This window comes from Bombyx mandarina, chromosome 05, assembly GCF_030267445.1.
Source record: "Bombyx mandarina strain Sakado chromosome 05, ASM3026744v2".
NCBI lineage: Eukaryota > Metazoa > Arthropoda > Insecta > Lepidoptera > Bombycidae > Bombyx > Bombyx mandarina.
Window position 1 is genome coordinate 14,490,947 of NC_143212.1, and position 25,997 is coordinate 14,516,943.

General features: G+C 35.7%; 3 protein-coding genes and 1 long non-coding RNA gene across 4 annotated transcripts in view; 2 read left to right on the forward strand and 2 right to left on the reverse strand.

Annotated features, from left to right (window-relative positions):
• Window positions 1–415: 415 nt before the first annotated feature.
• Window positions 416–14,490, forward strand: LOC114242881 (uncharacterized). Its single transcript, XM_028174182.2, has 6 exons — window positions 416–759; window positions 849–1,065; window positions 1,156–1,560; window positions 1,632–1,688; window positions 10,075–10,202; window positions 11,079–14,490. Exons 2-6 carry the CDS (start codon window positions 927–929, stop codon window positions 11,340–11,342), a joined length of 993 nt encoding a protein of 330 aa, XP_028029983.2. The 5' UTR covers window positions 416–759; window positions 849–926; the 3' UTR covers window positions 11,343–14,490.
• On the reverse strand, window positions 7,114–8,622 carry LOC149503016 (uncharacterized). Its single transcript, XR_016323172.1, has 2 exons — window positions 7,678–8,622; window positions 7,114–7,234 (listed from the first exon to the last, which is right to left on the reverse strand). It is a non-coding gene; the product is annotated as an uncharacterized LOC149503016 (long non-coding RNA).
• A 980-nt stretch (window positions 14,491–15,470) lies between the features above and the next one.
• On the forward strand, window positions 15,471–21,000 carry mRpS31 (mitochondrial ribosomal protein S31). Its single transcript, XM_028174142.2, is given in 7 exon segments — window positions 15,471–16,060; window positions 16,152–16,420; window positions 16,691–16,814; window positions 17,466–17,514; window positions 17,517–17,665; window positions 18,509–18,732; window positions 19,788–21,000. Coding segments are annotated over 7 exon segments (1,089 nt in total). The 5' UTR covers window positions 15,471–16,049; the 3' UTR covers window positions 20,051–21,000.
• LOC114242816 (uncharacterized) overlaps window positions 20,093–25,997 on the reverse strand; it is a 33,774-nt gene continuing 27,869 nt past the window's right edge. Inside the window, exons 5-8 of the mRNA XM_028174095.2 lie at window positions 25,692–25,872; window positions 25,018–25,174; window positions 24,019–24,170; window positions 20,093–23,509 (exon numbers count right to left, since the gene is read on the reverse strand). Coding sequence (XP_028029896.1) covers window positions 23,501–23,509; window positions 24,019–24,170; window positions 25,018–25,174; window positions 25,692–25,872 — 499 coding nt within the window. The 3' untranslated portion in view covers window positions 20,093–23,500. The remainder of the gene's footprint in view (window positions 23,510–24,018; window positions 24,171–25,017; window positions 25,175–25,691; window positions 25,873–25,997) is intronic.

A 25,997-nucleotide genomic window follows, 5' to 3' on the forward strand; every position in this document is an offset into this window, starting at 1 on the left:
GTGAGAAAAATTGAACAGTTGTTTTTAGCACATTAGGGCAGCTTTCGAAAAAAATAGACTTTAATAGCAAATCGAACTAATAATTAAATATTTTTTTGCGTTACTAGCCGGGATACTGAGCAAAATTATAAATTGCTTGTATCGTGAACGGTCCTGTGCGCAAATTTTCACAGACGGAAGTTTTAAATTTGCCAAAAATCACCTTGCAAAATGGTTATACATGAATAGTACACACCAAACTAATAAAAGCTTTTGAAATAAAGGAACCATATTATTATCAAATAGCAAAACAAAACGTGGGAAAACGCTGCGCTCACAAAAAATCTGTTAGATAAATACAAATAAAAGGGGCATCGTTGTATCATTTCGATGTTATGTAGCATCCAGTGCTCATCGATATTTTCCTGGGGCGATATACAGTTATTCCGTGGCACTTGCTTGAATCACTTCACAATTAGCATTGGCTGTGCGACGCACGCGCTTGCAACTCAGTTCAAATTTGGCGCGCCGCCGTAGCGTTCAACGTCAAACAGCTCGTAAGTTGCTCGCCCTTGCCGAATGCCGAATCGGTACGACCGACCGAACCAGGACGGCCAAGCGTAGTGCGAACGAGTGAAGGGGTCATTTGTTTCTGTTTATTTTTGTTTTTGCAAACTTGTTAAAAACCACTCGCTAAACTTTAAAGTGTAAATAAATGTTTATATAAGTGAATAAAACTAGTGCAAAATTAATGTTAAGACTGATATCAACCCAGTTCAGGTATGTGAGTGAGCAATATTTTTTTATCAAAGCGCGGTTATCATGTGCGGTCAGCGCAAACTTTTAAAAGTTTCATGTCCTTTGTTTAGGTTCGACGCTAACGCCAATGCTCGAGTAAACAGTAGTACTACACTACACCGTTCGTAGATACTACAATAATATTTATAATGGACGTTGAAAGGAAGATACATTTAGGGGAAGGTGTTCCATTAAACTCGTCAGGTGCAAATATATTTTTGAACACCGGTAAAAGCAAAGATGCAAAACTAGGCTCTCGAGATTGCCCAGTTATACATCTAAAAACAGGTAAGTTACTTTAATATAAATAATAAATTAATTACAATATACCACGAGAATGTGCGTTGATTAAAAACGTTGTTTGTTTTTTTTTTGCAGAGAAACCATCAGACCTTGGTGTACATATAAATACAACATTCTCGATAGCGTCTTCCAAGAAAATAAAGCTTTTGTTCATTTTAAATTTTATGCTAAGTGTCATATGTATGGTTATTAGTTGTTCCATAGCTTTCTATTACTGGAATGAAATGATTTTAATGAGGAGGCAACTGGATATGATAAAAGACCATTTCGTGTTTCAAAACATAGGACATGAGACACTTGTGCAGAGTGCTCTGGTTGCCCCAAAACCACAGTCCTCAGACAGAGAACCCAGAATGAACAATGAGAATGCTAAGAAATACTTTGTGGAGGACCTTGGTGAGGACATGCTACTTGTAGATTCAAGAAAGAAAAACATGACTCAAGATATTCTTGATAACAATATCTCAGTCCTACAAAAAGGTATACTAAGGCAAAAAGTAATGATAAAAGATAATTTAATAAACAATATATTCACTAATAAAAAATTTCAGATTTACTGGTTGTCCATTTCAACGGAGCATACCAGGAGAAAAATATGAGTACGCAATGTGAGTACTATTAAATTGTTTCTCAATCTCTGTCACTTTTTAGCAAACTATAAAAATAATGTTCTCAATGAGAACAAACACATGCCCATAGAAGTTTTGTTTCACAAACGTTTAACTGTCAAGGGAAGTACTAAATTAAAAATATATTGGCTCACTTATTTGGCATAAGTTGTGTACACTGACATAATAATATTCATCAAATACTATAAAGGGTACTTACTGAATTGCAACATATTGAAAATTAATAGTCGTTATTGCAAAATTATGTGCTTTACCCTTTTTTTTTTAAATGGTCTGATTTATATTGCAAACAAAACATTCCATTCAAAGCAAAATAAATAAAAGTATGCAGTACAAAATTCTTATTGACATGAATAATAATATAGAAACAATAAAAATCATGTTGCATAATTATCATATCGTTATGGCAAACAACTTAAAACAAGGTCATAAGGTTTATATTTGTTTACCAACATAAACATCAACTAACAAAGCTACCAGTACAAAGAAGTATGCGACTGGAACAATGATAATAATACAGTGTGCCACAGGATGTGTGCTTAGATATTCGCATTGCTCTGCCACTGATATTTAAGTTTATTTATAAACCTTAAGCCTAGGGAATAAGACTAAAATTAGTTGACAAATATTTAAACAATGCCACATTCGTATTGTGGAGGCCCATGTGCCATATTCCTGTAATTAATTCGATACTCCTACAATTAAGAAGCCAGACATTGTTCTATAATTTTTATTGTGAATAATACTATTGAAATTGTTCGTTCTATCGTACATACGCGAAAATATTATTACCCTTTAATTGGATTTTTCTTAAACTAATAACGAATGCTTCCTATTCCATAATTCTATTACGTATGTGAGTGAACAAGCACACGCCCCCCTGATTTTAAGTGGAAGCCTCTTTCTTTTTTAACGCGCCCCATTCTTAAGAGTTTCACCAGTATCTTCAAGAAAAGTAAAACAAATAAATACTATATTAACTACGTAATATGTTAACATCGTAAATAAAGCTAATAGGCCACATTAGGCCTGTTGGAAGCCCGGCGGTTATAATGATGTTTCTCACTTATGAGGTCAAGGTCTGAAACACGCACGCATATTTTAAATTTTACTCGAATACAATCTAGGACCGTAATCTGTTGTCAAGAGTGCTCACAGTTCGCGACCTGTCCCAGTAACTCATAATACATATCGAGGGGTGAAAGTCTGTTTGGTTTACGCGACATTTCCCTTAATACTGGTGGTAGGACCTCTTGTGAGTCCGCACGGGTAGGTACCACACCACCACCCCGCCTATTTCTGCCGTGAAGTAGTAATGTGTTTCAGTTTGAAGGGTCGGGCAGCCGTTGTAACTATACTGAGACTTTAGAACTTATAACTCAAGGTGGGTGGCGCGTTTACGTTGTAGATGTCTATGGGCTCCAGTAACCACTTAACACCAGGTGGGCTGTGAGCTCGTCTACCCAACTAAAATATATAAAAAAAAAATTATACGCGTCATTTATCTTTGTAATAAAAGATGCGTTTTATTTGGTATTAGCATCAACAGTTCGATGTTTTTAATTGAACTTCAATTAAGTATAATCCATTGAAATAGCTGAAGAAGTTTTACTTGTTCTAATATTTTTTTCCAAATTTTAAACTTTAATTGGCTCGCCAGTAAAGTTGCAAAAATGTCGCTCAAACCAAATATCGTTTCACCCCTCGAATTGTGAGTAATGTAATACAACACATTAGTTCTGATTTTATTTGTTCAACTTTAAAAATTCGTCACTGTTATCGAGTTTCACGCCCGATAATACTGTCATTGTCATGCTAGCTTTAAAATAAGCGATGCTCGCGCTATTTAATGAAATCAATAACAAGTTGTTCATGAAATTTTAACTGTTACGTGGTACATAGTGATGGTTTTGCATCATTGGCTTTGAATTATTTGCTCATAGTAAAAAGAAAAGGAAAAAAGAAGGAAAGAGGTTGTTAAATATAATTTAGAATTCGATTTCACGTTATGATTTCCGTGGGCTCCGGCAAGCACTCAACATTAGCCCCCCATAGACACAGCTCAATGAGTTTCTCGCCGGATCTTCTCAGTGGGGTCGCGTTTCCGATCCGGGGGTAGAAGCACTGCTCTTGCTAGGGCCAGTGCTAAAACTCCCGGTTTGAGCACCGTGAGCTCACCTACACGCCATGCAGAAGTTAAAATAGCCTCTCAAGGCTATCAGCATAGGTAGTAAAAAAAAAAATTAACCTTAGAACACATAGAACATTTAATAATTTTTATTCATTAATATTACTTTCGTAAAATAACAATAGAAAATTTAGTAATTTTAAATCATTAATACTACTTTCGGCTTAATTATCATAATTATTTTATGACATCCACTTTTACTAGATCATTAACATTCACTAATTTTTTTCTTGATCAGGTCCACCAAAGTAAACAGTAGTCATTCACAACGAAATAGTTATAATAAATTAGTTAGCAGGCATAACACGGAAGGAATTCACATTACTACACATCACATAAGTACAAACCCAAGTGCTTCTGAATAATATAAATAGGCGGATGTAGGCATTAAGATGCCTTCGCTGGAATGTTTAAAAACTCTGCTGCAGGAAGTCCCGTTTATCTTAATGTTAGTTTATATTAGTCTCTACTTCCGTTGTGTGGTTCCCAGCGACTGTTTTTAACCAAAACAACTAATTTTTAGGGTAGTGGATCTCGCAAAATCACCATCGACTTTACCATCTTGAATACCTAATCATTAAATGACATCGATTTCTTGGCAAAAATACGTATTCCAATGAAACCAATTTGCATGGCCACACAATATTACCTATAAGCATTATTAAACGTAGAATGTTTTTGGAAAAATAGCTAATGTACCAATCAGACTTCATCTAAAAATTGCTCAGAAGCAATAATGTACAGGAAAGCTGTGCCATTTCATACAAACTACAACATCACCATTCAAATAAAACTGAGAAAGAAAAATTAGAGATGTTTTTGTAGTTTGCTAATATATTTGCGTGCTTATTCTGCAACATTATTGTTACAGTTTACGATAAAGAATCACACTGGTTAGGCCTGAATGCAATTCCTACCTGTCTTTTTGTGTCAGTTTATATTCTGATACAAAAAATAAACAGGTGACTAGTGTTCTTAACAATTATATGCAACATCCGACCGACTTTATGCGTGCATTCCTTATGTCGATTATCCGTTAGCAGAGTGTACTTTGTAATGCTAGCTGATCGATAAACTATTTCACTTCTTTCAATACTTTAAGCTGTAGTCGGACAAATATTTCGATAGCCACGAAAATTATTGCGAGAACTTGGGACTTGTGAATTTATTTCAGTTTGAATAACAGATGTGAGGCAGAAGAACCACGTGAAAAGAACACGTGGTATGTCACAACGCTTGTATTAGCGCGCTGTTAATAAAAAATCCATGACCTCATTAGATAACCATTTGATTAACACGTGATAAAACAAAAAAAAAATATTTTTAATTAAATCACATGAACACGAAACTGCAATGCAAAAAAAAACGATTGAGATTCTGGCAGTTCTATGGTTTGGGGGAATATACATAATATTATAAACAGTTCAAACGTTGAACTCCTTTTTGGTATAAAACATAAATATTGCGTCTCACTGAAGAACACATTTGCATCGACAACATTTTGCACGATGCTTTTATAAGATAAAATTTTCTTCGGTTTTCGCGATTTGTAGACGTAATTAAAATTACATTTACGGTTTAATATCGCGTTTTTTTTTTATTGCCGTATAGGCAGACGAGCATACGGCCAACCTGATGGTGAGTGGTTACCGTCGCTCATGGACGTCAGCAATGCCAGGGGCAGAGCCAAGCCGCTGCCTACTGTTTAATACTCTCCACAAGCCTCGTTTGAAAAAGGACATGGGTAGACGAGCTCACAGCCCACCTGGTGTTAAGTGGTTACTGGAGCCCATACACATCTACAACGTAAATGCGCCATCCACCTTGAGATATAAGTTCTAAGGTCTCAAGTATAGTTACAACGGCTGCCCCACCCTTCAAACCGAAACGCATTACTGCTTTACGGCTGAAATAGGCAGGGTCGTGGTACCTACCCGCATCAAGTCCTACCATCGTAATTACGCAAATTATAATTTTACGGGTTTGATCTTTATTACACGATGCTATTCCTTCACCGTGGAAGTCAATCGTGAACATTAGTTGAGTACGTATTTCATTAGAAAAATTAGTACCCAGCTGATATTCGAACATCGCTCAACACGAATGCACCGGACGTCTTATGCTTTAGGCCACGACGACTTCGGACTTCGAAGCACTGCTCTTGCTAGGGCTATTGTTAGCAAATTCTCTGAGGTTCAGCCCGTGACCTCATCAGTCCACGCGTAGGAATAGCTCCTTAGGCTACCACCAAATAGGTAGGGGAAAAAAGATATAAATGTGATCAAACATTTTTCTATAGCGCAAAATTATTTTTTAAAATATACTATAGATAAAATGAAAATAATAGACAATATTTATCGACACTATCTACCACAGGCAATAAATAAATAAAAATGAGAAAAAAAAAACTATAAAATTTTTATTAGGAATCTTCTTTGTCATTTAAAATAAGATGACGTAATAATATTGGCAATGTACGTGTTAAAAAAGTTCCGAAGCTTACTGTGATATTTATTACTATAAACTAACATACACGTGTATATTTATTAATTGCTTACTGTGGCTCCCTGTAATTAGGGTGACGTTCACCACATTTTTATATTTCGGCCGTCTCACAGTGGGTCGATACTATGATTTTAGTGACTTAGGCACCAACTTTGTTTTTTTACATTTTTCTTTATGTAGATAGATAGAGCTCGTTAATCTAAATAATAATTGTTTTAGGCAAAAATGAAAAAAACTTTATAGTTTGGTCAGAAAAATGTGTTTTGTGATTTTTTTGTATGGAGCGGGTCACATTAAATTAAATTCCTGCTAAGTACCGCGAGGTCCCGCTTTGAAACTTTATTTTCCTTACACCTTGTCTAGTCTACTATCATTTGATGCTATGAACATGTGCATAAAGTTGCAACTCTGCCAAATAAATGGATCGAAAAAAATGAAAAAATACATAGAATAAAAACCTTTATATTTTTTTTCGTAAGTGCTTTTAAGTTAAATTTGATATGGATTAGTAAGTAAAAGCACGTAATGATACCCATAATTACATAATACCTAACAACAATACATTTAGTAGGTCTCTAATTAAGCAATCTCTCTAAGTTTTATATATTTTGTTTCACCATTCGATCTTTAGGCCAGAAGACAAAAGAAGATTGTGTAAAATATCCTCATTAGTCGACGTTCTACTTATTTTTCTAAAATAACAACTCTCTGTATATTTCCGAAAATCTTTATTGAGAGCTTCCGCTGCCTCTTCCGAGAGCTTACCTATTCGAATGGCACCAAAGTTCTTCATTATTGTATATCACCGCCATGAGCCAACAATTTATGGATACTGAAAGGCATATAATACCAGGGATATAAATTAACATACAATTCTGCAGTATATCTACAAAATTCGGAAAAATTGGAAAGGTCCACGCGCTCTCCAGATGCAACAGTCTGAAGAATCACGTGAAACCTCTCTATTCAATCTTTACGTATTCCTGTTATGCGGGCTGTTCCTTCTGCATCCCTGAAAAATCTTCTGGCAGTATTGTCATCATTGGTTGTTCCTACTTCTTGCTTGAAAACATCTATAAATAAACCGCATTCCTTTTTAAACGCTTACTGTATAGCGCTCTTTCTGATTGATATTTTTTCTTTGTCATCCCCCCCTGTAACCCCATTTCTTGAAGTCCAAACGATAAGACGAAAACAAAAAAGTGTCATAAAAAAATAATCTCACAGGAAACCACGTACGATGAAAAAATTGTGAAGTAATAAAATTATATTTACCGATATGAAGTAAGCACTCCATGCATCTTATCCAGGCATGTAAAGATGGCATTCCATACTGGAATATTTCTTCATTATTTTCTCTTTGACAAGCAAGTGACTCCAAAAAACTCTGACGGTTTTGCTTTGCAAATATCACAGATAGCAGAAAATGTTTCTAACAAATATGAGGTTATTTTGCCGTCTATCATCGTCATGTGCAATTGATGCTTCACTTCAACTTGTTTGATTTTTGATGGCTGAAGTCATTCTATTTCTTCTGTTATGCTAGCTTTTATAATTGCCACTGTTGACTGCGTTTCTTTTGTAAATTTAAACATTATTGGACGGCAATAAAAAGTTGATTAGGGTAGATCGTTTTCCCAAGCAACTGTTCCATCAAATGCCTGAAGCCTTATAAGAACTAGACTGACCATGAAAATAGATGAATCATCAAACTCTGTTTCAGTTTTCTGTTTATAATTACTTTGACCTGGGGCTCTATCAAAGCCTATTTGCTTATAAGCAGTAGCTCTCTTGCTGAGTCCAAATCCGAAGTAATCACATCTAAGAGCCTATATAGCGCCAAGTTTAGTAATGCTTGCATTTTAATAGCAGCTCCTTCTTCAGTAATAATTACCTCGTCTTTCCCTGGATAACATTTGGTTTTTCCTTGCTTAATTTTATATTAAGAAGGGTATAAATCAGACCCATTTTCACTTGCTGCTTCTCTTAGGTTTATATACTGCCACTTACTTAATTTAAGTGAAACTAATAGTGCCTTATCGGGAGAATATGTACTACTTTTCACTTTACTTGTACTTAAACACTCCTTAACTTTTTCTAGATCTTCGGGGTGATTTGACAAGTGGTTTATTATTTCTCCTACATCTTCATTTCCAGTGTTTCTCAAACTAGCAATTGTAGTAGCTTTCATTTCATCCGGGGATAACGAAAGCGATTGGTAAATTTGCTCAATGCGTCTTCGTTTTTGCCTGGATCCCAATTCTTCAAAAGGTTTCGAGGTGTAAAAGTAGATGTCGAGGCTTCTGTAGTAAATTTGAGGGTGGTACATTTTCAACATCTTCAGTAGTAGAAATCTCGAGTCTTTCCTGTACAGTGTTGATAGCTTCAGGTATCATTCCTACGGGCCAGTTTATTGCACCTTCTAACCAATCACATTTTTTCTTATAAACTGTGCTAACATGCGACTACTTCGTTTTTATATTGCACTTATATTTGAACAAAAGTGCGTATAGAATTTTTGGAGCTCAATACTTCGGTCTTGATTTGATTTTGTAGGAATTGAAAGAGTTTTTTATTATCAGACAGCGACTGTAGTTGCTCTCTTAAAATCATAAATAATTCTAAATTGTTAACAAAATTATTCATTATAACGGAAAAAGGAAGATCACAACGACAATCACGAGATGTTAGTAGTAGTTAGTAGTAGTACGAATAAACGAACACTAGTTAGTATATAATAAACATGGTCACTTTATACTTCCAGAGACAAACAAATATTTACTATATTTTCTACTACCCAGTAATGGTTGCTTAACTAGTTATCCTCATTAAATAATGTTAACTATCCTAATAATTAGAGAGATTGCTTAATTAGAGACCTACTAAATGTATTGTTGTTAGGTATTGTGTAATTATGGGTATCATTACGTGCTTTTACTTACTAATCCATATCAAATTTAACTTAAAAGCAATTACGAAAAAAAATATAAAGGTTTTTATTCTATGTATTTATTAATTTTTTTTCGATCCATTTATTTGGCAGAGTTGCAACTTTATGCACATGTTCATAGCATCAAATGATAGTAGACTAGACAAGGTGTAAGGAAAATAAAGTTTCAAAGCGGGACCTCGCAGTACTTAGCAGGAATTTAATTTAATATGACCCGCTCCATACAAAAAAATCACAAAACACATTTTTCTGACCAAACTATAAAGTTTTTGTCATTTTTGCCTAAAACAATTATTATTTAGATTAACGAGCTCTATCTATCTACATAAAGAAAAATGTAAAAAAACAAAGTTGGTGCCTAAGTCACTAAAATCATAGTATCGACCCACTGTGCGTCTGGTGTAGTGGTAAGTGACATGGTCACTACACAAGGGGGTCGCGGGTTCGAATCCCGCCAAGGGAAGATATTTGTATGGTAAATATAAATGTCTTTTCCAGGGTTATGGATGTATATTAAATATATGTATGTGTATAATAAAAAATCTTACATTTATTTCCGTTATCTGGTACCTGTAACACAAGTTCTTTACGAACTTATCACGGGACCAGTTAACGTGGCGTGATTGTTTATTTATTATTATTATTATTTATTTCGATAATGTAATATTTAAAAATATAAAATTTAGTTAATGGTTTGATTGATGTAAAAATTATTGTTACAGCATTAATGGGTCCATGGGTTCGAGACACCGAAGTCTCTTCTAAACAGAGCGACGAGAAAATCAAACTGAACAGCGACTTCAACTACGTAACGATTAATGAGAGCGGACTTTATTTAGTTTATACACAAGTGAGTCATTCTTTGTTTTCATTGCACTATATCGTAATCCGACATTAAAATCCCTAGTGTTTTGTTCAAATTCATTATTCATTAAACCATGCTTTATATTATTTATTACCATTTAAAAAAAAAAAACCGTTATAGCAGAATATTGAGTCTTCGGCATCGCATTTCAAAGCGAATGACGTAATTTTAACCCTTTGAGCGCGAACCGTCGATAGATCGACTACTAATGCGTATAAAGTGTGGAGCGTCGGAATATCGACTATTTGTGCAGTTTGATTATAGGTATTAAGTATCGACCTGTAGGGACGTATCTTAGCGCGTACATGTATAACGTTTTTAATAAATTTATTTATAAATAACCATTTAAATTTTTTTTGCTACGTAGTTAGCATTGATCATACCTGATCCTGCGGACCGAATGGTAAACAGTCGACGTCGCCCTAAACACGACATTTTGAATCCTCCCGATCCACTAACGGTGCTTTTAGGTTCCTCAAGCACCGGTCATCGTTCTCGTCGAACCCGTCGCTTGCGACGAAGGGCTCGGCGAGTAAAGTAATCCACAGACCTAGCCCACTAAATTTCTCATCGGATCTTCTCAGTGGGTCGCGTTTCCGATTTGATAGTAGATTCAACGAAGCACTGCTCTTGCTAGGGCTAGTATTAGCAACGTCCTCAGGTTAGAGCCCCATGACCTATCTACTCGCTCGGTTACATAGCCCTCTAAGGTTACCAGCTTAGGAAAAAAAAGCATTGATATCTGTATTTTTTTTTTAAGTTACTACTTTCTTTTTTCAAATATGTTTTAGCAATGTCTACAAAATATTTGAAAATCAACTCGGCAATAAAACGATGCAAATGTTTCTTGTGTCGTCCCAGGTGGTGTACTTAACTAAAGAGTCGAACTGTTACTTCGTGTGGGCCCACCAACCGGACAAGGAGCCCCGGCTGCTGTCCACGTGCGCCACGGGCGACGACTCCAGCCGGCGGCCGATAGCCAAGTCCCAGATGTCGTGCTCGGTGCAGACCGTCGCGAGACTGTACAAGGGCGACACCGTCAATATCGCTCAACGTGAACCCAACAGGAGGGTGTGGCTGCGACCCGGCTACTCATACTTCGGTTTCGTGAAACTTAGTTCCTAAACGGCTGTGAATGTAGCCTTAAGTAAGCTATAAACCCCGCATTTTGTTGATCGTTCAAATTTCTAAACGATTTTCTGGCGTGGAACGTGCCTTATTTGCTTATATGCAATAATTGAGTCAAACATTTTTCAGTTTTAGAGCTTTTGTGTGCTATTCACAAAATGTGGGGTCGCGTGGTGGCGAACTCGTCGCCGCAAGCGATGGTGCTAATACGATTTCGTGTATCCGATTAGAATAGATTTACGTGCCATAATTGTTGTACCTACATGAGGGAATATGTACTGTTTACATCACACCGCACCGAATTGAAAATAAACAAAGTCTTTGTCAAAATGTAAACAAACAGGCTTTTTAGAAAAGACAAAAGGACTTTGAAAATTTAGCAAAGTTAGAAATTCGAAGATATAATTGTCTGCACAACGTGTTTTGCTAATTATTATTTAAAGAGTCAATTAATACCAATAACCAACTAATTAATTTGGACAAGAACTCTGGCATAACACCGCTTTGAAACTAACCGAATCAAGAAACATACGATGCTAATAGTTTACCAATTAGAATACAGTGCTGGGTCACGTAATACAAAACTGGTGCAGATATTTATATTTTTACATTTTATAATTAAGACAATGATCTCGAAAATTCGATAGGATGATGTGGACCAAAATTTCGTCATTAACCTATACATTGCGTTAAGTAGATGTTACTGTGTTCAAAATACTATATATAAATTTAGTATTTTCTTAATTTTGTAATTAATACGACTCGAGGGCACATTACAGATAAATGTGTAGATTAAATTACAAATAATTATCGGTGGGCAGTCAAACTCACTCGCCGGATCTTCTCAGTGGGTCGCGATTCCGATCCGGTGGTAGATTCAGCACTGGACTTGCTAGGGTTAGTGTTAGCAAACTTCTCAGGTAGAGTCAGCTAACTCACCTACCGGTCCGCGTGAGGTTGGAATAGGCCCTTAGGCTACCAACGATTAGATATGAAGAAGAAAAAAAAAGGTTTGCGTTTTTCCGAATTGTGGGACAAAAAATGAGTGATTAGCGTTTTCGTAACGACATTGAGAATTTCAATCAAAAAACGACACCGATTGAAACATTTAACTCAAGTACTTTACAGGGATGAAAGCGTTTCGATATATCTATATGTAATAGACGTTTTCAAAAATCATATGACATTATTATAAAATGTAACTCAAAGAAATAACATAACCGTATCCAAAAACTTTAATGCAAAAACTCGGTTATTATTATTTCAATATTAGTGGAATTATAGTATTCTCTTCGGTACGCGAGTCGTAGTCATAGTTAAATATTACTTTTAAGATTTAATTTCGTGGTTTATAATGTCCGACTTTGTAATATTATTTCCGATTTTTGGAATACTTTACAGTTTTTGTGGTCACAGACGACTTTTCATTACTATTAGTGTAATTAACAAAATAAGTTACAATATTCTCCCATACGAGTCGAGGGCAATCTGAATTTTCATTTTTTGTGGAAAAAAAATATTATATGGTGGTTTCGTGAAGTATTTCCATTGCCACTATTATTGACATGTGCAACTTATCCTAATAAGAGATCAGACTAGAGATAATATGCTAGACTCGAAAAACAAAAAAACAAATCTTTCTGTTTTGCTCAAACGACATTGTAATTTTAATTGTAACTTTGTTAATAATACAATTGATAATTATGTGTTTTGTATACTTGTGTTCATGTCAACAGAAATATTTTAGCTCAATTCTTAAGTATCAATACATATTTTGCAATATTATAAAATGTATAAGTACTCATTCAAGAAAGATGAGCGCGTTCACTGGGAAGAATAGCCTGTCTTCAATAGTGACACAAACCTCTGAAACTGTTGGGGTTTTTGGGGTTTATTTTTCGAGTGATATTCAGTCTTAACACTCGCGATCAGAGCAGCATTTGAAACCACTGCTTTCATCCAAAGTGCCCTTCCAGAGATCATTGACACATACCATATTGCTCTAGCATGAACTCTCCTCCAGAGTGTTGGCTGAGCGTTATGACATGTCCTTCTAACGAGGATCTAAACGGATACTCCTCAACAGTCCGTTGCGGCTTAGCTGTGCCCTTGACATTGCCGATGTCCATGAGTGACGCTGGTAACTATAAAAGCAGGCCGTATGCTCCTCTGTTCTCGAAAACAAAAAAGTCTTAATTAATTTAAGCGTAACCATTAACACTAATCATACCAATACTTACTGATACCTATTTCTACCATAGCGAATAGATAGGTAACGGTATACGGCAAGTATTACTCTAAATAAACAAAACAAAGCACCAAAAAAAAAGGTATAATAACTGTAGATTAATTGGTAAAAAAGAGTGATGAAGTCAAATGTGCAAAAGCAATAAGATGATATGTGCATTTTCAATGCAAAAGTTCAAATTGGGTCATTTGACCCGTTATGGTATGTTTAGTGTTAACGTAACTTGTACTAACTAGCTAGTACTTATATTAAGATAAGAATAAAATTGGTAATAAGCTTATTTTAGCTCTAGTTGATATAATAAGCTTAGAATCTTCAAACGATTCGTTTATGAATATTTTGGAAACATTTAAAATAAATGTTTGTTTTTAATACTTATTTAGTCAAACTTCAAATAGTAATTAACAGTTTCTTGTTATCGAACGAATCCAATGAGTGCACTTGCACTCATTGTACCTAGGCCACAAACATCTATCCAAAAAAAAAAGATGTATATTTCAAACTTTTGATGATTTTGATTAAAGTTCAGCTAAACTACTGGAAAATAGGGAAAACTGTTAAATTAAACTTGATACTTTGTTCTTAGTAAAGCCATATTTTGTGCTATGTAAGGTAGAATCCTGTGAAATGGTGCTGCAGTGTATAATCGCCTGATTATGTAAACGTTTTTTTGACGAATGATTCATTTTTATTATTATTATTATTATATCTTGTTCAGTTGTAGAATTAAGTCGCAAATGTGATGTCTTTAGTTATAATTCTGAGTTAATTTTCATTGATTATTATTGTGTAATTATTAAATTGAAACTTTATGTATGTTTGTCTATGTTTTGTATTTTTGGTAGTAAGTAGTACCCGTCCACAAATAAAGTGCCTTGCGTATATACGCAATGTAAACGTTTGTTTTATTATAATTTAAATCCTGCCACACTTTGCTGTCATCATCGCCAAATATCCAATACCTATTAAGTTTATTGTCTATGTCCAATATCTTTGTTGAAACGATTCGCGAGCCATCTAATGCGCCAATTGTGTTATGTGCATGATATCTATTTGTACTATTTGGTGTTTGGCTTTAATTGAAACAATATTGGAAACGAATTGTCCTAAATTTGACTGAAACTTGCCAAGTTTAAAAGGTAAATTTGGGGAATTATGATTAGTGAATTGTATAATTTTGAAACATGCCTTGTCGGATCCCCCGGATTCACTCTTGGTGCTTTTAGGAGCCTCAAGCACCGGTCACCGTCCCCGTCAATTACAACGAACTAACTCATACAGCCTACTAAATTTCTCGCCGGACCTTTTCAGTGAGTCGCGATTGCGATTCGGTAGTAAATTCTGCGAAGCACTGGTGTTGCTAGGGCAAGTGCTAGCAAATTCTCTCAGGTTGAGCCCGTGAGCTCACCTACCCGTCCGAGCGTAGCTGGAATAGCCTCCTTGGCGACCAGCGAATAGTTAGGTGGAAAAACTCTCGATTTGGACTACATACGACATAAAAATATATGTATGGTAAAGTATGATTTTTTTTGCGAGAATTTTCGTTGTTGGTTTCGGTATTCGTCAAATTTAAAGGTATAATGATGGTGGCTTAGAATTTGTGAAAGTGTGAAGAGAAAACAAAATCATGGAGTGTGGTATCTCGAGTCCATCCAAAAAGTCCATGTAGAAGTCTTAGTAGATTCCCATTATTTCATTGAAATATTTTTACATTTCGCCTCATCTCCTTTCATTTATTTCAATTTTATGCAATAATCAAGTTGGGATTAATCAATTTCGTTGCATTCCAATCAATATGAACCTGTCATTAGTTAATGAACTAATGATAGGTTCATATTGATAATGTAATGACATTACTTGGGTTTCTTACAACATCAAAGATTAGGTTTTATAGCAGGTTTCTTTGATTAATATTGAAAAAGAACCACACTGTCAGTCAGGCACTTTTTGGCGGGAACGCGAGAAGTGCGTTGTGTGATTTGTTTTATTTTGTCTCTTTAGTGTTTCTTCAGGTTTAAATGTGTAATAACGGTGGTTTATTATCTGTTTAATATCTGTGAAAGTGCACAAATGTGGGAAAATGAAACAAAGCTGCTGGACGTAACTTCTCGGAATCCTCCAAAAATTCCACTGAAAAAATCTCAGTAAATGACCACCATTTTACTAAGATTATAATTCATCCCATATCATCTCATTTCATTTAATTTCATCTCAGTTGATTAATGTCTCAAATTAATCATCTTCATTTCATTTCACTCCATATTATTATTTGTCATAAAAATAAGAATATTTATAAAATAAGACATGACTTAAAGGTCTTAGTGACCAGGTCATAAAATCCTTTAAAAAAACCACACTGTCAGTCAGCTGTCAATAAATTTGTAATAACAAAACCACAGAGATTTAACCTAAAAAAGAAAAGTAAAATTGCCTAATATTTCGAATAGTTAGTTACTATGTTAACAAGGTTTGTTTGTAAATATATTTAAATATATGGTTAAAGTAAGTAAACATTGTCTTTGTACCAAATTTTATTCAAAAGTAACTATCAATTCCAGACTCAAGTTCAGAAAAGATTTAAGGGTAATCGCACGGTGTTTGTCAGACAAATCCAAGGATAATGATGGGAAGCCTCAAGTAATTCAAGATGCCAAGAAGAAAACCGTAAAAAATGATCCGGCTACTGAAAAGATTCAAGAACTGTTGAAAAGCATGATGGCACCTCCAAAAATAAGTGAAGCTGAGTACAGAGAAAAATTCGCAACATCTCCAGATACTAGGCGAAGTAAACAAGCGGACGAAATAGAAGTGAAGACTGAAAAAATAGGTTAGAATAAAATAATTTGTTTAATGATGTGTCTTTGAAACATTAAATCATAATTGACAGACTATTTAACATACCCCATACACAATCGATATTTCGATAATAATAATAAATACTCAATGCCCTGTAACCTTGAACTTAATGCACTCAATCACTTTTTGTCGATAGCCTTGCAGTGGGTCACAATCGATTCAGACCGTAAAATATTATTTATTATTACAAACTCAATTTCAGTTGTAAAAAAAGTTATTTTATATCCCAAATAAATTTCAGAGGAGAGCATCACAAAAGCTGCTATTGATGTTGCTCAAGCTATAGGGGGTGATGTCAAACAAACAGAAGCAGAACTTCTATCTCGTGTACTTGGGAAAATCAATCAAACTTCTACCACTCTCAGGTAAACATTAAATCAAATTTTAACCTCTTTTTTTGCATTTTACCATTCACCATCACCAAAAAGATTTACAAGTTGATGCTAACACATAAATAGCTCATATCATACAAGAGAGTAGGAGTAATTCTGAACACAAGTATATTAGTTTTTACTTTTTTCTTATCTACTGGTAATGGCCAAGAGGGGCTATTCCTCACCAGGTGTCTGGTGGGCTTACGAAACTCAGCCTGAAAGGCTTTATGACATCCACCCTAACAAGAACAGTTCTTTGCTGAATCTACCTCTCGATGAATATTGTGACCCACAGAGAAGATCTGCTAAGAAATTCAGTGGGTTGTGGGGTATACTAATAAAAAAGCACAACATTACGCTAATATTATTTTATTCTTGAATTATTGTATTTGCATCCTCAAATCGGATTTAAAAATATTTAAAAAAAAAGTCTTATAAGTTTATGTTTAAATTGTAGTCAATAACTTTCAATCAATGAATGGGACACAGTTCAGATTTACAGACAATAGTTAAGTAAATATTCATCTTTCATTAAGCATAAAATTAAAATCAAAAGTAATAGTTTTATAAGACCAGTGTTCTCAATGAAATGCTTTTATGTAATTTCAAGTTTTTCATCTACTACCAATGGAACATTTCCAGTGACCTTTTAGTTGGGATGAAGGTAGACAGAACAGTAGAACCTGATGAAGTCCAAAAAAACCAGATACTAGAGAGCAGCAAGTGAAAAGACTTGTAAGCAAATCCAAGACAACTGAAGCTTCTCCTACTAGATATTCACAACGGAAATCAGCATATGTTCCCAATGACAGGACAAGGCAAGGAAGAGACAGTAACAGAAGGTAATAAATATTTTATAATTATTTATCTGTTTAATATACTCCCAAAGTATTTCCGTCACCTATTTATCACATATATTTGAGTCTGGTAACAACTTCACGGTTAATCGCAAACCTGGGCATATTATGAGTTCATGTTTCTTGGTGTTCAATGATTAGTAGAGACCATAAATACAGGTTTTTATGAGACTTTGGGAAGGTCTATGTCCAACAGTGGACATCTGTGTACTGAAAGACGAGAGAAAGCGTTAGAGATAGATATCATAATCTAAATGCCACTGCCCATGATATGACAAACTGAAGGCATTAAGTACATTGGAATTATAGCTATGCTGCCCTTGAAACTGAAATATGTAATTGATTTAAGGCAACTAATAATATATGAGGTTTGCCTAGGTGTTTCAGAGTATGTGGTGTGTGTCCTTCAGTAAGGATAACCACTCATGAGCATGGGCATGTCTTTGTGTTTGAGGTGTTTGTGTCTTTGTGTTAATCACACATACATTTGGTTGTTAGCACCACTGCAAGTTAAGGTGCATATTAAGACCTCTGATATCTCAATAAAGATATTTATCTTGGCAAAAAAATATATTAGTCTAAGAATACCCTTATAGAATGTTATAGGGAATACCACAACTTTTTAAGCAGTCTTTTAAGAACTCTCTGATAGAATCATATATTTTACTTTTTTAGGTTCTTCAATAGGTGGAATAAAAAAGTTTAATTTCATAATTATTTACATAATCAATTTATTATCGCTTAAATATACAATATATGTATTTAGTGCAGTAGAATGGCATTTTAAAATTTTAATAATCTGTTTCATCTTATCTTTCTAACTTTCAGTGGTACTCCACAAATCACAGAAATTGATATATTTGGTGGTGAGCCACTTGGTATATTCAAGATAACAGAACCAAACTATGGAACAAAACTGGATGTTTGGGAGAACCTAAAAAAACGAGAGCTAAGTTTAGCAACGGCACAGCCCCCGGCCAATTATTTCCAGAAAATGATCCTGTGGACCAATCAGGGTAAAGTTTGGAAATTCCCCATTGACAACGAGCAAGGTACGTGAATTGTAATAAATAATGCTACAGCACTCAACATTGTGAGATGAGAAAGAAATCTCAGTAACAAGAAACTAGTATGAATCCTATATGGATAACGGCAGAGATGACTCCAATCTTACACTCTGCTAAGCTTTAAAACCTTTTAAACTCCTTACAAAATATACTAAGGTTTTTATAACTAATGTTGTGCAGATGTCCTCACAGATCAACTGGTATGTTGGTTACCGGAGCCCATTGACCTCGAAATGTGAAAGCCGACACTCACCTTATAACTCCGCCGCAAATACTACCACACTCTTCAAACTAGAACTCATGATTTCGCCGCGTCAGAAATATATCTATATAAGCAAGCTGCACAGAGTGCTCTAATAATAACGTAAATACAGACTAGCGTTCCCAGTCATTAAAATCTATCACTAAAACAATGTAATTTATATAGGATATTTAAAAAATAAACAAAAAGTCTGATAGCTCGGCTAAAAATCGTTAATAGATCACGCCAATTAAAGCTAGCATTATCCCTGGTTACTAGCAACACGTAAGCAGTAAGTTAATAGATACTAAACAAAACAAGTTTCATAAACAGTGAGAAAATAAACATTGGTGGTAGGACCTCTTGTGAGTCCGCACGGGTAGGTACCACAGCCCTTCCTATTTCTGCCGTGAAGCAGTAATGCGTTCCGGTTTGAAGAGTAGGGGCAGCCGTTGTAACTATACTTGAGACCTTAGAACTTATATCTCAAGGTGGGTGGCGCATTTACGTTGTAGACGTCTAAGGACTCCAGTAACCACTTAACACCAGGTGGGCTGTGAGCTCGTCCACCCATCTAAGCAAAAAATAAAAAAAAACACTTCGCTGTTTCGTCTTTGCCAGTGTAATGTAAAAGATCCATAGGTTCGATTTTCTTTTTTTTTATATTATATTTTTATCTGGAAAAAATGGGAACCAGCACAGTAGCATCACTCTATGTGTAGTGTAGTGGACACTGGCCGACTTACCTGTAGCCACAGACGCTTTACTAAGTTCAAATTGGTCGTTTTCGTTATTCTAGGACTGGAAGAGGAACAAAAGATACATTTCTCCGAGCACATATTTTTGGACACACATCTAGAAGACTGGTGCCCGAAGAAAGGACCGATACGCCACTTCATGGAGCTCGTCTGCGTCGGACTCTCAAAGAATCCATTTTACACCGCCCAGGAGAAAAAAGAACACATCATGTGGTACAAAGACTATTTTGTAACGAAAAAGGATTTATTGACCGAAGTAGGAGCTTGGGATCTACCTAACAGCAACAAAGAGGCATCGGTCTAATCATACAGTATAGAGGGTAGTTCTGTTAATAAAATAAATAAATAAATGTTTAGTTTACTTTATTGCACCTACAAAAGTACACTTCGTTGTAACAATGTCACAGATCTAAATTATTACTAGTATTACTACATTAAAACAATGGACATTATAGTCTTAATTGACTTATTCAAATGGAATATCTTAAAACTTACCGAGTAAATGAGAGCTTAAAAATGCGACATAAATATGATAACCGTAGGATAAAAATAAACAAGACATCAGAAACTACTTAATATTATAATAATATCCAAAACAGATATAAAATATTGGAAGTAAAAAACCTTAAGTTCATTATGTCGCATACAACCATTTTTAATTAACATACTAATAATAATGTTTGTGTGAAAAGGTGTACTCTTCGATCGTTCGAAAAAAAAAAACCAAGGAACTCGTATTATCTAAGTACTTAATTCTTATATTAGTCGTCGTATACTTCAAAAGCCTCCAAAAATGTCTCAAATATTAAGAGAAAAAAAAATGTATTTAAAAATCACAATTTAATACAGATTTGTACTTCTTATGTATGTACACTGTACATTTTTTTGTATATAAAATAACACATTTTTAAAGGATCCGTTAACAGAATTTACAATTGAAAAGAAAAAATCAAGAGGCTTTTATGACAACTATCGAGAAAATAGGATTAGTAAAAATGGCTGGATTATTTATTGAGGATAAATCAGTGCTTAATTCAGTTATTTTCAGATAGAACTATCATTTAATGGACATTTTTAATGGAGACACAACTGAACATTTTTTACGCTTACAATACATATAAATTTCAAAATTATATTGGGGCAGATTAAAATTATGCAAATTTAAAATTTTAATCTAATTATTTTTATTACTATTAAAAAATCCTAACAATGAACATCCTCTTAACACATCTAATAAATTGTCTCCAAAACTGATTCGTGTTCTGAACTTTATTGGTGTATTTCAAAAGCTTCGCTCAACAGGATTAAGAAGAATAAGGCGAAATTTGAAGAAATGACGCTTGATGTCGACATTGACCCAGTTATTCAAATGTCCAACTTCAAAGAAATACATGATGAATTTCAGATTTCAAAAATTATTCATACAGGGAAGCACCGTCTTTTGTATTAGAATTCATATAACTTAGACACGTAAACACAATAGAACAATATTATAACGAGAACAAGATTGAAACAAGAGAACCCTAAGGGTAAAAGGCAAGTGAGATTTACAAAATCTCTCGCTCATTATGCTTTTTTATTTTAAACTACCCGCTAAAAATTCTAAACGGCCATATAAATTTCCGAATACACCACACAGCTGACGTGTAATATTTACTTGTCTACGTTTTTATTTTAGAAATTACCGATATAGATGTTGCCAACAAATTTTCCACTATTTCTCAAATTTTTTTATAATAGTTTAAAATAAAAAGCAAAATAAAAACGCATAGGAAGCTCTGTAGTACTTAAAATATATTCAACTAAGTAAGTAAATCTGTAATTAATTAAATTTACAAAAAGGAATGTTTTTTCTGTTATGTTCCACAATCAAATTAGAAGTTTAGTATTTGATGAATTAATTGTATTATTACATTACAGTAACGCGGGCCTGCCCTACTGAACTTTAAAAACCATAAATATAACATGAACAATATTCAGTAAGAAAATCTACGTACTAAATCAATTCGTACATCAAGCATTCGGAATGATATATAAACGAAATTACCGTAGCTGCCAATGCTATATAGCTTGGTGAGTCAACTCACGACCATCTGTGTGCTTGGTGCGAGTTTCTTAACGTTCAAGATAGCGTAAAAGTTAACCTAATTTTGTATGCAGTTGGAACAGCGCCCTAGCGGCAAACGTACGCAAACGATCCCATTCCATACAAATATGAGCTAACTTTTACGCTATCGAGAACGTTAAAAAACTCGCACTAAACACACTGGTAATAAACAGTTATCGCAGCCTATGGAAATCATGTATTGTATTGCATAAAAACGGTCCCTTCAAATCAGAACGTATGACAGCTTCGCTTAAAACTGCTTTCAGACTACGCTATACTATAGTGCCATATAGTATGGCAGCCTGTACTTAACCAATAATATATAGTACAGTACACAGTGTGAACGTGTCCATAAACATGTATGGTGCGCGATATTGTTGTGCTATGAGCTATATACTATATGCTATTATATTATAGCGTAGTCTGAAAGCGGCTTCAGGAATAGTCGAGATGGTGGCACCTACCCGGACAGGCGTAAACTGTATTTTAATAAATTATGATAAAATTTGTAGGCCTCTATGAGTCATGCTAATCTTAGGAACCACCAAGTAACACAGCAACGAATGCTCTTATAAAGTTCATTCGTCAAACTGAAAGATTGTGGGTCAATAAACCGGCGCGCCATCTGTAAGGGCCTACAGTACAAAGGTCTACGTTTGGAAACCGAAGGCTGTGTTCACACGGCATTGTCCTGTACGTTTTTTTTTGTATTCGTTATTTTAACGTACAATCACTCGGGTGTTCATACGGTAGATTTTCATTCGAAGAACGAACGTGTGAAGGAGATAGAGCTATACTATTCGTCACTCCAACGTTATAGTTCATATGATTTTATCATGCATATATGCATTATTGCAGTACAAATAACATGCGAATGGTTCTATGTACAATGTACCTAAGTGCCACTATTCCTTTCTTAAGACGTATACTGCAAACAAACGTGCAGGACAATACCGTGTGAACTCGGTCTAACGCGCACAATTTAAACACAAAGAAAATTTAAACTTAACATTAACTTAACGTACAACAGATTTCGAAATTCATTTATTAACTTTTTTATAACGTTTTAAATTTTTTTTTAAATATAGCGTATTCAAGTTACCTATTTAATACAAGTAACTAGATATTGTTTGCAATTTAATAGTTGTACAAAATTTTTAAAGACGCCGCATGAAATGGAACCGAAGAAAAAAAAATAATTTTAGAGATTGTACGGTAGTTATATTTTAGAAACGGTAGCTATTTTCCGAAGACGAAAAATAATGGAATTCTTTGACATCAACGTTAATTAATTTAAAACGAGAACAACCGACGAACACTCTATGCTTCGAGGTCATCGAACCCGCGTGACGGTTGCTTTTATTCGTATTACATTACGCGTTGTTCCAAAATGTACAATATTAATTTTTTTAGTGTTTCCAATACAACTTTTACAGGCTTTTATTTTTAAATCCTTTCTATCTTTCTAGCAAAAATCGAATAAACTTAACCTTAGAAAATTGTTATAACCAGTATAGCCGAGCTGGCGACCGCAGCGCCCCGCCCCATCTATACTTATTATACTATATTGTCTCATTGTTACGTACGTTCCTCGTGAATTGACTTCGCTCGTGTGGACGGCTACATGTGAACTCCGGCGCCATCCGTCTACATTACCTATGAAATAAAGGCACAAAAATATATATATGTATATATATTGAAGTCGGAATAAAAAAGTTTTTGAGGACAGCAAAGGTTTGAAATTGTGATAAAAATCAGATAACAAGTTCATCACAAATTCTATAATATATTTTTTCCCTAACTATTCACCGGTGGCCTTTTTTTTCTTCCCTACCTATGCTGATAGCCTTGACAGGCTATTTCAGCTTCTCCTTGACGTGTGGGTCAGCGCACGGTGCTCAAACCGGAGTGTTTCTAACACTGACCCTAGCAAGGGCAGTGCTTCGCTGAATCTATTACTGGATCGGAATCGCGATCCACTGAAAAGATCCGGCAAAAACTCAGTGGGCTGTGTCTATGGGTTAATTTACTCGCCGAGCCCATTGTCGCAAGCAACGGGTTCGGCGAGGACTGAGGACTCCGACTGAGCGAGCGGTTTCCGGATTTGTTTCGGTCGCGGCCTTCAGTTACTAATGTTGATCGAAGGTTCCAGTAGAGTGAAATACCTGGAGGATCTGGCTGGCTTCGAACGCGGTGCCGGGGAGCAACACGATGGGCGCGGCCACCCGCCCGGCCTCCACGCACACCATGTTGGGAAACTCGTCGTCACCGAAGTCCGGGATCTCCTTCGCGTACTCCGACCACGGGTTCCAGATCACTTTAACATAGGTTAAATATATAAAAATACATAACATAACATAACAAGCCCCTGGCATTGCTGAAGTTCATGGGCGACGGTAACCACTCACCATCAGGTGGGCCGTATGCTCGTCTGCCTACAAGGGCAATAAAAAAAAATTCAAAGTATTTATCCCCTACTGTCATACCACAGATATACAAAGATATTTGTTGAGTTCGAAGCAAGCCCGGGAGGATGCGACCAACTGAATAATGTTACGCCTGTAATAGTAACGCCATCTATCGCCGAATAGCCGAACGAATATTGAAGCTAGTAAAATGGACAAGTACAACGACATCTATTGTCAAATAGCGGAAACACACATCAAAAACACTCGACTTGCGAGGAACGTTCTCGATAATTCTAGGGATGTGGTATAAATACTATACTATACGACTATAAAGCGTTGCAGGGATGGCACGCAGTCAGTCAGTAATCGGAACTACTCGAAGCGAAACAGCGGACGGATCACTTGAAGCGAATTGAAAATTTAAAGAAAATTTCTAAGTGATAAACACAGTTTTACTTTGTACTTCGGTACAATTTTATTTATCCCGAACCCATCGCGTAACAATATTTTTTCTACGCAGCTATAGCGTGTTCTAATATTGTGAATCGCGTGAGCGGATACAAATTAGACTTCAATCTCATGTGTCGCAGTGGGACTGGCATTCTAGTCGTGACGATTGAGAGGTCTTTTATATTTTTACAGCCTGCCTGATTCGTTGGTGTAGTTATTAACGCTTCTAAGAGCTGGGTCACGAGTTCGATTCCTACTTCGGGCAGACATTCGTGTGATAAACAGGTTTGACGTCACAGCTGTTACCTGTATCGGGGAAGTTGTACTTCTGTATCCGCATCTTCCGTCCGCTGACAACGTTCGTTATGATGTGCTCCTGCATCGTGTTCTGGTAGATGCGGTCCGTCCACTCGCCGACCGTGACCACCTCGCGGGTCTCCTGGTACACGGCACCTTCCCGCGTCTACGAACAATACGATACGATACATCAAATTACAATCTTAATACTGTCGGATGACATAATGACGAGTACTAGATTACGAGTACTAATGATGAGTAGTAGAGGGGGAAGAGGTCGACCGAAGAAGACATGGATGGAGTGTGTGAATGACGATATGAGATAGAGACAGGAGTGAGTGTTGAGATGACGCCTGATACAAGAGAATGGAAAAGAAAAATTAGCTGTGCCGACCCCACCTAGTGGGATAAGGTGACGAGAAAGAAGACTAGTAGTCGCCCGGTAGTCGAAATTCGAATATAATTAATTTAAATTATAAGTTTGAACATTATTAAGGGTATATTGTCAAAGACTATCATAAATCTCTTTAAAAAATTTAAACCAAATTTTAATTATTTAATAAAACCACATTCTTCTTCTTCATCGTTCCCTGACCGCTAAGGATCGCGAGCACATGTGACCTTCATCCAAAGCGTTCGGTCATGGGTGGCTTTAAAAAACTATAAAACCCTTATACACTGACCTTGTCAATGAACATGCAGCCGTGCATGCCGGTGATCTGACAGCGGCGCACGTCCGGCACCTTGAAGTAAGTGTGGAGCAGCAACTGACAGCTAAACGTCAGCTCCTTGCTCGGGTTGTACACGCCGATGTTGAAGTGGAGCTCCTTCTCACGCAAGATCAGCCGGTACGTCAGCCGAAACCTGACGGGACTCTTTAGCTGACTACCTGAGCGCTATGTGGCTGCACGAGATAGGTGGTAGGACCTCTTGGGAGTCCGCACGGGTAGGTACCACCACCCTGCCTAGTGGACGTGCTCACAGCCCAC

Bases quoted from the DNA above. Each gene is read 5' to 3' on its own strand.
- LOC114242881 (XM_028174182.2), top strand. From the start codon at position 927: ATGGACGTTGAAAGGAAGATACATTTAGGGGAAGGTGTTCCATTAAAC. The intron at 1,066-1,155 runs GTAAGTTACTTT...TTTTTTTTGCAG, and splicing joins AGTTATACATCTAAAAACAG to AGAAACCATCAGACCTTGGT. The intron at 10,203-11,078 runs GTGAGTCATTCT...GTGTCGTCCCAG, and splicing joins TTTATTTAGTTTATACACAA to GTGGTGTACTTAACTAAAGA.